The sequence below is a fragment of the Penicillium canariense genome, assembly GCF_028826845.1.
Source record: "Penicillium canariense strain IBT 26290 chromosome Unknown utg000006l_segment0_segment0, whole genome shotgun sequence".
Taxonomy (NCBI): Eukaryota; Fungi; Ascomycota; class Eurotiomycetes; order Eurotiales; family Aspergillaceae; genus Penicillium; species Penicillium canariense.
The window spans coordinates 312,253-323,359 of NW_026622733.1; the positions used below are offsets into that span (position 1 = coordinate 312,253).

At 53.7% G+C, this 11,107-nt stretch overlaps 5 protein-coding genes across 5 annotated transcripts; 3 read left to right on the forward strand and 2 right to left on the reverse strand.

Moving 5' to 3' along the window:
- Positions 1-111: 111 nt before the first annotated feature.
- N7482_008101 (DNA topoisomerase 1) lies at positions 112-3,127 on the reverse strand (the record flags this gene model as incomplete). The annotated part of the gene is made up of 6 exons (XM_056690225.1): positions 112-246; positions 308-757; positions 817-1,056; positions 1,111-2,586; positions 2,670-2,869; positions 3,073-3,127. 6 exons carry the CDS (start codon positions 3,125-3,127, stop codon positions 112-114), a joined length of 2,556 nt encoding a protein of 851 aa, XP_056539990.1.
- Positions 3,128-3,763: 636 nt separating this feature from the next.
- On the forward strand, positions 3,764-4,918 carry N7482_008102 (F1F0 ATP synthase subunit gamma; the record flags this gene model as incomplete). Its single annotated transcript, XM_056690226.1, has 4 exons — positions 3,764-3,819; positions 3,961-4,535; positions 4,600-4,712; positions 4,769-4,918. The coding sequence occupies 4 exons, from the start codon at positions 3,764-3,766 to the stop codon at positions 4,916-4,918; spliced, it is 894 nt and encodes a 297-aa protein (XP_056539991.1).
- A 547-nt stretch (positions 4,919-5,465) lies between these two features.
- On the forward strand, positions 5,466-7,103 carry N7482_008103 (uncharacterized protein; the record flags this gene model as incomplete). The annotated part of the gene is made up of 4 exons (XM_056690227.1): positions 5,466-5,621; positions 5,688-6,098; positions 6,140-6,874; positions 6,945-7,103. 4 exons carry the CDS (start codon positions 5,466-5,468, stop codon positions 7,101-7,103), a joined length of 1,461 nt encoding a protein of 486 aa, XP_056539992.1.
- Positions 7,104-7,711: 608 nt separating this feature from the next.
- On the reverse strand, positions 7,712-9,232 carry N7482_008104 (F-box protein; the record flags this gene model as incomplete). Its single annotated transcript, XM_056690228.1, has 1 exon — positions 7,712-9,232. One exon carries the CDS (start codon positions 9,230-9,232, stop codon positions 7,712-7,714), a length of 1,521 nt encoding a protein of 506 aa, XP_056539993.1.
- A 239-nt stretch (positions 9,233-9,471) lies between these two features.
- On the forward strand, positions 9,472-10,971 carry N7482_008105 (putative disulfide isomerase; the record flags this gene model as incomplete). Its single annotated transcript, XM_056690229.1, has 1 exon — positions 9,472-10,971. One exon carries the CDS (start codon positions 9,472-9,474, stop codon positions 10,969-10,971), a length of 1,500 nt encoding a protein of 499 aa, XP_056539994.1.
- Between the last annotated feature and the right edge of the window lie 136 nt (positions 10,972-11,107).

Sequence of the window (11,107 nt, forward strand, 5' to 3'; positions counted from 1 at the left end):
GAAGATATCGAAGAAAACAGTCACCTCTCCACTGTCCAGGGTTGAAAAAAGGCGATATTGTACGTGGCAAAGAGAACTGTAGGCGACAGACTGGTTGCATATGGAAGATGTTCAGAACTCCCAATCCTCATCGACGGACTTGATGGCCCACTCAAACTTCTCGCGGAGAGCCTTGGAGAAGAATTTCTCAATGGGCACATTGAACTTCTTGCTGAACACGACGGTGAGACGGGGATCAATGTAGTTCTGTAGAAGACAGTTAGACATGTGCACAATCATCCCGTAACAAGAGCAGTTCAAAACTCACGATTTTTGAGGTGCCTAAGGCGACCTCCTTGTTGTCTTCCTTGTCCTGAGCCTGGAGTGACATGGTATCAATGCGCTGATCCATCTTCTGAATGTTGCCCTCGAGCTTGTCAACAGTCGGGCCCCGGCCCTCGGCCTCAACTTTTCCGGTCTTGTTCTCTTTCTTGTACTTCTTTTCCAAGTCCTTGACGGCTTCCAGGCGCTCTGTAAGGTCAGATGCCTTCAGTTCCTTTTCGCCTTCAGCAACACGCCTTTCATTGTCCTTCTCAAACTTCTTCTTGATTTTCTGAGTCATCTCTTCAAGCTTGAAGGCTTGATATTCCTTGACCCACTCGGGGGTCAGGTCCTCATCAAGCTCGAAGAACGAGGCGCCCTTCTTCTTTTTGAGGGAGGGCTCCAGATCGAGCATCTGCATCTTCAACCGCCACTTTTCGTAGCGAAGCCCCTTGATCTATTAATCAAAACCTGTTAGTTTCTTGGCATGACCGATTGGCACTCAGAAAGACCTACCCGTTCACCCAGTTTCTCCATCTGGTTGGCGTGACTAGCTCCAACGGTTCGCTTGTGATTACACAGGATTGCAACCTTGCGATTAGCGTCGTTGTAGGCCTTGACCTTCTCGGCAACCGTGCCCGATGCTTTCATTTCTTTGAGCAGGTTGCTCATGGTGTAGGAGGCGTTGTAGGTACGGAAGACCTTGGCGGTCAGACCGCTCATATAGTTCTGCAAGTGCTTGTTGAGAGCCGAGGTCTATGCTTGATTAGTTGAGTCCATGAATGAAGGGCATGGGAAGAAAACACATACCGTCAGACGGTCAAACACCTCATCGCCGTTCTTCTTGGGTGCCTTCTTAAAAATCTTCAAGTTCTTGAAGACTTGCGGGTCGACCTGAACTTCATCGTAGAACCGAATACTATCTTTACCCAGAAAATCGAAGACGACAGTGTTTGGTGGCTTCAGGGTGATGTTTTCGTACTTCAGCGAACAACAGCCGACAGTCTCTGCCTCGTCTTCACCTTTCTCGTTGCCAGCACGCAGAGCGAACTTATCAATGAGATAGACGGCAGTCGCCTTTTGACGCTCAACCATCAGATCATTCTTCATGTTCTTCGTGTAGTCCTTGCGAATCTTGGAAATGTACTTCTTGAGCTCGCGGGCCTTCTCGAACTTCTTGTAGTCGCTTTGGCCCTTGACATCGGAATTGGCAGCCAACATGACGTACTTGTAATTGCCGTTGATATTCTCCTGCCACATAGCGAGCCAGGTGCCCTCCTGGTCATGCTTCACTTCCTTCCAGTTGTGACCGGGCGGTGGTGGGGGAACTGTTGCCTCCTTGCCGATGTTGATAGTGATTTGCTCGGGCTGGACACGGGTCTTGACGCGTCCAGTCTTCGGATGTTCACCTCGGCCACGGAATAGCGAGGGAGGTTCCACGCGGAAGTTGCCGACCTTCTGCTGGCGACCATCCCATATGCAAGTCGTATAACAGGCTTCTTGCTCATCTTTCTCAGCCTTCAGGCGCTTCTTCTCGGCCGGAGGTAGACTCCGCTTCTCCTCGCGCTGCGCTTCGTAGAACTCGAAGATATGCTTGAAGTCGCACTTGGCGAACTCCTTGATTTCGACCTTGTTGCCCTTGAGATCCTTGGCACCACCAGTCTTCTTGAGAATATCCTTGAAATCCCCAAAGAAATTCTTCTGAAACACCGGGTTTTCCACATTGTGGGTCGAGTTGAGCATGCCTCCGAAGAAACCAGCGACTTCCTCGGCCTCGGGATGAAGAGTAACAGGAACTCCGTCGTACTTCAACTTGACATTCTTGGGGAGAGGTTCGTAGGGTGGAGGAAACACCACACCGTTGTGCTCCAGGGTCGTCCACTTTTTGGTCCCATCGCCCTTGGTGGGATCCTCCCACCAGCGATATTCTTCCTCCGCATCTTCCGCGTCCTCGCTCTCAGCCTTCACCTTGGCCTTGACCTTCTTGATGGAAGACTTGTCATCCACGGCTTCCTTCTTGACGCCATTTGCTTGTTTCTTGGCGGAGGTCACGGGCTTGGCTTTCGAGGCTGAGGGCTTGCGCGCAACACTGGCATCTTTCTCTGCCTTCTTCTCAATCTTCTTCTTCTGCGCGGAGAGTTTCCTCTCAATCGGGACGTCGGAGTCAGACTCTTCGCCAATGGCCGTCTCGGAAGCCTTGGGGAGCTTCCGTCCGTTGAGGGCCAGAGGCACGTCATCGTCTGTTTCGGGGTCCTCGTGCTTAACCGAGGTTCGCCGGCGTTTGCTCTGTCGAACATGGTCAGTCGCTGAAACCAAGAGCGACATCAAAGTCGCGAATACAGGGCATTTCAGGCCGATACGTAGCGTACCAATGGCTGGTCATCTTCACTGCTCTCGGCCTCCGCATACGACTTCTTGTCAATGCTTATCCGAGACTTGCGCTTGCTCACGGCATGCGCATTCACATCCTTCATCTCCACGTCTTTGTCTTGCACGGGGCCAAATCGAACCGATATACCGGGGTCAAGATCTCCATTTGTCGTGGGAGACTTGGCCGAAGAGGGCGTGGCTAGAGAGGTAGAAATTCGCATGTTAGGTAAGCTCAAGACTGAGAGTAAGTGAATAGATAAGACCAATGACAGGGCAGACTGTAGCAGACAGTAGACAGAAGTTGAAGAGAGTGTGATGTGTGATGTGATGAGATGAAAGGTGTCCTCGAAAATAAGTGCCGAGGGGGCCGCATGTTGGCGAAGCCACCCGGGGAAAGCTTACCATTGGCGCGGCCGTTGGCACGCGCGAGGGGAATGTCATCTTCGGACGAGCTCATTGTGGTTGTTCGAATGCCCAGAGGGCGCACACGAGAGTATGAGTGGAACAACCGAGGGCTGGGGTTTGGGAGGAGGCCTCGTACGTCGAGTCGGGCAAATCGAACCGCTTGATAGAACGACGAAGTCAGGGAAATTCTGACCAATGAAGACAAAGTTGACTTCAGTAGAGGCGACCAGGCATCAATGATGCGAAGGGAGAGTTGTGTGGTGGGGGGAGGCTCGAGGAAGAGGAGAGAGAGGAGCGCGGAGTCGAGGAGACGAGAGGAGAGGAGAAGAGAGTTGGGAAGCTTGGGGGGAATGGGAATGGAGGGAATGGAATGGAAAGCGAGGCCTTGACCTCATTCTGCCTGAGGCCAAAACACTACCAGATTTGCCTGGTTTGTTGCCTGGATAACGGGGCATAAATCAGGCGCACAGGCCCTAAGGCCACAAATTACGCCGGAAGCCGGAACAGCACACCGTAGGACCCTGCCCCTTTGGGTTTAGCGCAGGAGCGGCAGCCAGGAGTTCGACTTCGCACTTCCCGACAGTCCCAGTAACGATAGCAAAGAGAGGCTTCTGCAACCCTGCCCTGCTCACCCTCCCCTCTCTCCGCAGTTCATTTCTGCTATCAACCACCCCATCAACTCTTCACGATGTTCTCCCGTGCCGTCCGCCCGGCCCTTCGGGCTGGCAGTGCTGCTGCCACTCGGTAAGTCCTCTTCCGATGCCCGCCTCGTGGTCAGGTCCTTTCACCCGACGCCCTCGACACCACCACCTCGATACTGTCTCGATTGAATCGAGGATACCACCCAGCACAGGAAGCTCCATCGATTGCTAACTCCCGATCAAGCGCTGCCCCTGCCAATGCCGCCAACTTCGCGACTCTGCGTGAGATTGAGGGCCGCCTCAAGTCCATCAAGAACATCGAGAAGATCACCAACACCATGAAGATTGTTGCCTCGACCCGTCTCACCCGCGCCCAGAAGGCCATGGATGAGTCCCGCAGCTACGGTCAGACCTCCAACACTGTCTTCGAGCAGGCCGAGACCAAGCCGCTGGAGGATAAGAAGACTCTGTATGTGGTGGCCAGCTCCGACAAGGGTCTTTGCGGTGGTATTCACTCCGGTCTCTCCAAGGCCACCCGCCGCATGTTGGCTCAGAACCCTGAGGCCGACATTGTCATCCTCGGCGAGAAGGCCAAGGCCCAGCTGTCCCGTTTCGCCCCCGAGAAGATCCTCCTGAGCTTCGCCAATGTCTGCAAGGATATTCCGACCTTCGCCGACGCCCAGGCTATTGCCGACCAGATCTCTCTGCTGCCCACCGACTACGCCAGCATCAAGATCATCTACAACAAGTTCATCAACGCGCAGAGCTACGAGGCTTCCGTCGTTGAGGCTTTCTCCGAGGAGGCGATCACCCAGTCCGGTATGATATTTCTGCACTCCACAGATGCTGTCCATCTTCAATTGCTTACATTCAATCCTTTCAGCCAACATCTCTGCCTACGAGATCGACGACGAGGCTCTTGCTGGTCTCCGCGAGTATGCTCTCGCCAACAACCTCTTCTGGGCCATGGCTGAGGGCCACGCCTGCGAGATCTCGGTATGCGTTAACAAACCCTTTCATTGCGACGAATCATGTTGCTAATCAAGAATTAGGCTCGCCGCAACGCCATGGAGAACGCTTCCAAGAACGCTGGTGAGATGATCAACAAATTCCAGATTCTGTACAACCGTCAGCGTCAAGCCGCCATTACCGGTGAGCTGGTTGAGATTATCACCGGTGCCACCGCCTCTGCCGAAATGTAGAAGCCTTGATCTGCTTCTACGGGATGAAGTCACCTTCAGTGTAGACTTGTTGATATTTAGATCGACCCTCCGTTTTGTAAAATCAGTGTCAATCCATTCCGATTTCTTTTGTGCTCTTCGGCCGACCCAATAGGCCGTCATTAACTTATCAAATTGACTAGGGGCCGCTGTTGTCGCTGCCTATCCTCTTCCTATTCTGTGTGCCCTCCCCTCGTAAGCTCCTGCAGCTCCCCAGTTTCGTGGCTCAAGCTGCTTCCTCTCTTCACCCTCACCTTTTTTTGTCGCATCTCTCCCTCTCTGATTGTCTTACTTTGACAGCCAACCGCTGCTCTCATCTTTTCACACTGCTTCGAGCACTTCCTCAATCATATTCTCACGTTTTCCCTCTCCTTCCAACCCTTATGCGCCACCTTAATCACACGAAAACACCCAGCCCCACCGCTGCGGTCACTATATCTCACCAATCTCAAAGTTCTCCCTAGTTGTCACACTATTCTCATTGACAGGGCTTTTGCTGTCACGAAGACACCGCTGTTGAATAGCCAAGATGTCGACAACACAGTTTACAGATCACTACGCTATCCTAGGCGTCGCACGCCATGCATCAACAAAGGAAATAAACGTCGCCTGGAAGAAGTTTGCACTCAAGCACCACCCAGACAAGTGCAGCCAATCTGATAATGCTATTGACCAGTTCCGGAAGGTTAGCCGTACCCGCTTGACCCTACAAACATAAGAGTTTCTCGGCATTGACAAACCGGGATAACAGGGGCAGGAGGCTATAGAGGTCCTCCGCGATTTTGAACGGCGTCGCCAGCACGACGAAGAACTCGACAACAATCATCCCTCTCGGACAGGCTGGTATCAACGTTCATCCCGGACCTCCTCTGCTTACTCCTGGAAGAACTCTCGTTCTTACCCGGCAGATACTTCGCAAAATTGGGAGGAGCGCAAGCAACCTTGTGGAGAAGATAATCACAGAAGCAACCTCGACGATACACGAGGCAGCTGCAAGAAGAACGTGCAAATGGACACAATGTTTGAGGAGCTGAAGCCGAAGGAGAAAGTTTCTCTTTGGGCAGAAACACATATAAGGGAAGATCAGCCAGAAATGGACCAATGGGACTTTGAGGCGGGAAAGGGCCAATGGGAGGATGATTACGCCTGCATTGATCCTGGAGTCCAGAAGGCACGAGCTGAAATACGCAAGGGGGGATGCAGGCTCGGGTTTTGCGTGATGAGGAAGAGTTGGCGGCCGAAGATGACGGGACAGTGGAAGAGCATGACGTGAAACAGGGTTCAGGTATCGAACCCGACGGTGCTAGTCCTGGCAGCGAGGCAAGCACATCCGTTCATCAGTCGACTGAATACGCCAGTGTGGCGTCCTATTTACACGACAGCAGTGATGGGAATTGCCAGCTCTCCAATGGATCTCAATTCAGTCACCGCGACAGTAGCATCGGGTCAGGTGGAATGCACCTTCCTGACCTTGAGACCCAAACCGACGGCGAGGATACGAATTTTGATTGTGCGATTTGGGCTCTATCTTTTTCCAATAATGGCCGAGCCATTTCCAGCTCCAACCCAACCTCATTGAGCACAGAGCAGTTTCCCCAGGAGCGTGAGCAACCTACTAAGTACCCCGACATCGAGGGCTCATTGCGCCCTTTCATCCTGTACCTCATGGCCAAGTTGAACGATTCTAGTGGACGTTATACCCCCGACGATATGTACCAGGAGCTCATCGGTCTTGTTATGGAGTCTGTCTGTGGCTGGCTAGAGAGCACTCGTCTCTCGTGTCCCAATGCGAGCCCGCTGGCCGCTATGAATGTCAGTTCTACTTGTTCGCATCTCGGTTTCTGGCACAAGAGGTTTGACATGCCCGAATGTGAGAACTGTGGTCTCTGGAAGCCGCTCTATATCTTGACCTGCCCGGGTTGTGGTGCGAAGAAATGCGTACGCTGCAAGTTTAAGAATGGTAGTACTGACGGGTCGACCAAGTGAGTTATGATGGTATGGTGGACAGCTCATCCCTCTGTGTGCTATTCTGTTTGACGAAACAGTACGCAAGGAAGGCCTCGGGCTTTCGGATTTGAGGGAAAGCACTATTTCCAATCATGGCGTGGGCTGGGATCTCGGTTTATTCTACCAAGCTTACGTCCTTGCCCTTCAATCCATGTCGTAAACCCAATAGTTCAAGTTTCCAACTTGTTCATAGATGCGTACTATGCATGATAATCGCGCTTGAACGAGTAGAATAGCCATCTAGACTGAGCTTGGATTCAGTTGATCTCTGCTGTTCAGCCCTGGGTCTTCGAGCAGTTCTGCTGCAGTCTTTCAGTCTTTCGGTCGCTATTGCAGCATGCTCTTGATGGGTGATAGAAACATCCCTTTGCTTTCACCTTCGAGCCCTTCCTCCTCACCTTCCAGGCTTGTCTCAGTGACTTCCACGCCCTCTGCTTTCCAAGTCCTATCTTTGTCGAGAAACTGTGAGCTCTAAACCCTGCGTTTTACAAAATTGAAAGGTGCCATTGGAACGAGAGGAAGTCGAAGCACAGGCAGCTAGTTGTATTCACGCTGTTAAAAGACGGTTAGGGTACGCCGAACAACAACCCTCGTATCGACCTCTAATTTATTGTAGGACCAGGACCCTCGGTCAGCATACGGGGCAGACTCTGGGCAGAAAATGTTAGCGTTGGTGGGTTTTCTTGCTCTCGTGTTTACGTAGACTCATGCCAGGCGAGAACTACAGTCTCAGGTATGGGCGAGGGTTGTCACTCATCAATGATATCCTCATCGATCGAATCTGTAGATTACCAATTCACGGTTCCGACTCTCGCCTACGATATATCTATCACATCCACATATTTTTGCTCTGCCACTGAGATCCAGCGCCTCCATAGTGACTCGCGTCTTGTTTGTTTCAATAGTCAGGTATATGGTATCTTGGTCTTCCGCACCTTCGAGATCCTCGAAATGGAGCCAAAAGAAAAGGCCGGCTCCAGGGTCTGCCACCTGTGAGATGATGCTGTACCACGAGTCGGGCAAGTGGGACCACTCAAAGAGAGGCATCTGTTGTAACGTGCAGTTACTGCGATACGCTGGCGTGGTCCATCCGGCAGGGCGTCGGTCATGGGGTCCATTTCCAGTCAACGGAATGCTCGTAGTTACGGTCTGAGGCACACCCAACGGACGAACCCAAAGCTCATCGGATTCCCCAACAATGCGGGCATTTTCGGTGATTTCCACGGCCTGGCCATCACCAGTGACCGCTAGCCGCTGCAGACATGGGAATCCCCTCTGGCGAATTGAGAAAAACTCAAGATCACGGTATCCGAACCGAGCCACAATCGACGGGGACTGGTCTACATCGTGACCTGTCTGAGTTCCTGTGGGATCCAGAGATGGGCGATAGGAAGATTGTTTCGAGATATCCCACACAAACAGCGACTCGATCGGGGCATCTTCATCTGCGGTGTACAAGCTGCGATTGGGCTGCCAGATGTAGATAACATAGTGCGTATTGGAGTGCGCGGAGAAGAACCGATCCCGTTCACTGAGGGGATGGCCTAGAAACATAATCTTCCACTCATTGCGCGGGACGATGTTCCATCCGCCATCGTCAGCTTTCGGTGTCACATCGAAAGACGAGGCGAAATGCCGGTGCACGCCGTCGCTGTCATTGAGCCAGTGGAAGGCTTTTGGCTCCGCCCACTCCACTACCAGTAAACGCTTCTGCAGTCGAACTCTGCGGATGACCCTGCCCTGAATGATAAACGGGACCATGAATTGTCTGTCGCTGCTCAGGTCCATAAGCACCAGACACTGGTGTTCCGCTCGGGGGAAGACGAGCAACCCATCTTCGTGCGTCCACATTGCTTCCCCGAACTGGCGGTCGACGGTGCCCGAATGATGACTGGCGTGCGACTCCCACGGCTGCACCTGAAACCATTCTCGTTCCCGTGAACCACCGAAGTCGTCGCACAGGCGGAACTTTTGCACGGAGCGGGGCTTTCCTCGCTCCAGATGGTCATACCGGGCGACCACTTGGTCAAAGACCTGGCGGACAGCGTCCCCCGTGGCAGGAGAGCCAGCTTGCAGATCCTTCACTTCTTGCGTCCATGGGAAGTGCCGTTTGAAAAGTGCCACCAAGTGGACTGGGTTGCTGAACGCCTCGTTCCATGCTCGTGAGACGCGGCGGCATCGGACAAGATCCGTGGGGGCCAAATAGTCCAAGACGAGCCAGAAAAGGTCCTGGGGCAGGAATGCGAGGTCATGACAGGTGCCCTGACTGTTGCAGGGAGGGGCGGTCATTGCTGTGCGGCATCGTAGTGGTAAAAAGTTAAGGAACATCACACGCCGCAGCTTCTCATTGGAGAAGCTATTCCCTCCGCACGCCAAGAGCTTCCGGACACCTTGCGTAATGACGCGCTTTTGATCGATCTGGCTTCTTTGCTTCTTCCCTCGCGCTGTCGACTTGCGATGCTCCCCTGAGCGCCCGCATAGCTTTTGTGCACAGCTAACCCTTCAATTATTTCCTACCTACTGCCATCATGCTGCCACACAGCTCGTTATTGCTTGTCGCCTCGTTGCTGGCGGCGCTGCCAGCCAACGCCGACGGGATCTACACCAAAAAGTCGCCGGTGCTGCAACTCAATCAGAAGACCTATGGGTCGCTCATTGCAAACTCGAACTATACTTCGGTAAGCGCGCCTTTTGTCGTAGATTTGCCCAATGGGACCGATCGAGAGCTAACTTCCATAGATCGTCGAGTGAGCTCTCCCCGCACCGTCGAACGATTCCCCCGAGTTTTCACCACGCTGACCTGTGCATTCGCCAGATTCTATGCCCCATGGTGTGGTCATTGCCAGAGCCTTAAACCTGCCTACGAGAAAGCCGCTCAAAACCTGAACGGCCTAGCGAAGGTCGCCGCCGTCAACTGCGATGAAGACGAAAACAAGCCCTTCTGCGGCCAGATGGGCGTCCAGGGCTTCCCCACTCTCAAGATCGTGACCCCCTCGAAGAATGTTGGAAAACCACGCGTGGAGGACTACCAGGGCGCGCGCACCGCCAAGGCCATCGTCGACGCGGTTGTTGACCGCATCCCCAACCATGTGAAGCGCGCAACGGACAAGGACCTGGACAAGTGGCTAGCTCAGAATGAGGAGCGGCCCAAGGCCATCTTATTCACGGAGAAGGGCACAACCAGCCCGATGATCCGCGCGCTGGCCATTGACTTCCTGGGCGCGATCGACGTCGCCCAGGTGCGCAACAAGGAGTCTGTGTCGGTCAAGAAGTTTGGCGTCTCTGAGTTCCCGACGCTGATTGTGGTCTCGGGCGAGGACGAGGAGCCCAAGGTATATGAGGGCGAGCTTAAAAAGCAGCCCATCACCGAGTTCCTCAGCAAGTTCGCCTCGCCCAATCCCGACGCTACCGGGCAGGCTGCGTCCCCTGCAGCTAAGCCCAAGAAGTCCAAGCCTTCCAAGCCTGCACCCAAGCCTCCAGTTGTCCCTGATGACGAAGATGCATCGGCAGACGCGGAGAAAACGCCCGAAGCCAAGCCCGCTCAGGTTCCGATTGTGCCTCCCATTCCTACGCTCGCTACCCCCGAATCTCTCGAATCCGCCTGTCTAGGCCCGAAGTCAACCACCTGTTTGCTGGCCCTCCTTCCGGCAACAAGTGAGCCGGACGCTGTGCTTCCATCATCAGCCACTGCTGCGCTCGCCAGTCTGGCTGAGATTGCGCACAAGCACGCCCAACGTGGCACGCATCTCTTCCCGATGTACGGCGTCCCAGAGATCAACTCTGCCTCCCAGATCTTGCGCAATGCGCTCGGCCTTGGGGGAAGCGAGACTGTAGAGATTGTGGCCATCAATGCCCGCCGCGGATGGTACCGTCGGTATGGCAACACAGAGGACTACGGCCTCGCCGCCGTGGAAGGGTGGGTTGATGCCATCCGCCTTGGAGAAGGCGCCAAGGAGAAGCTACCCGAGGGCATTGTCAATGAGCCCAAGGCTGAGGAGGCCGAGGACCCGGAGCACGATGAGTTGTAAGAGCTTGAACACCTCCGGGTGATCTAACCCTGTCAGTCTATACCATCTTGTCTTTAGCTCGATAGCAATTGCATCTTACCCCACATGTATGTCATTACCAGAGGCAGCCTTCTCTGCATCTACGTAAAACAAGCAC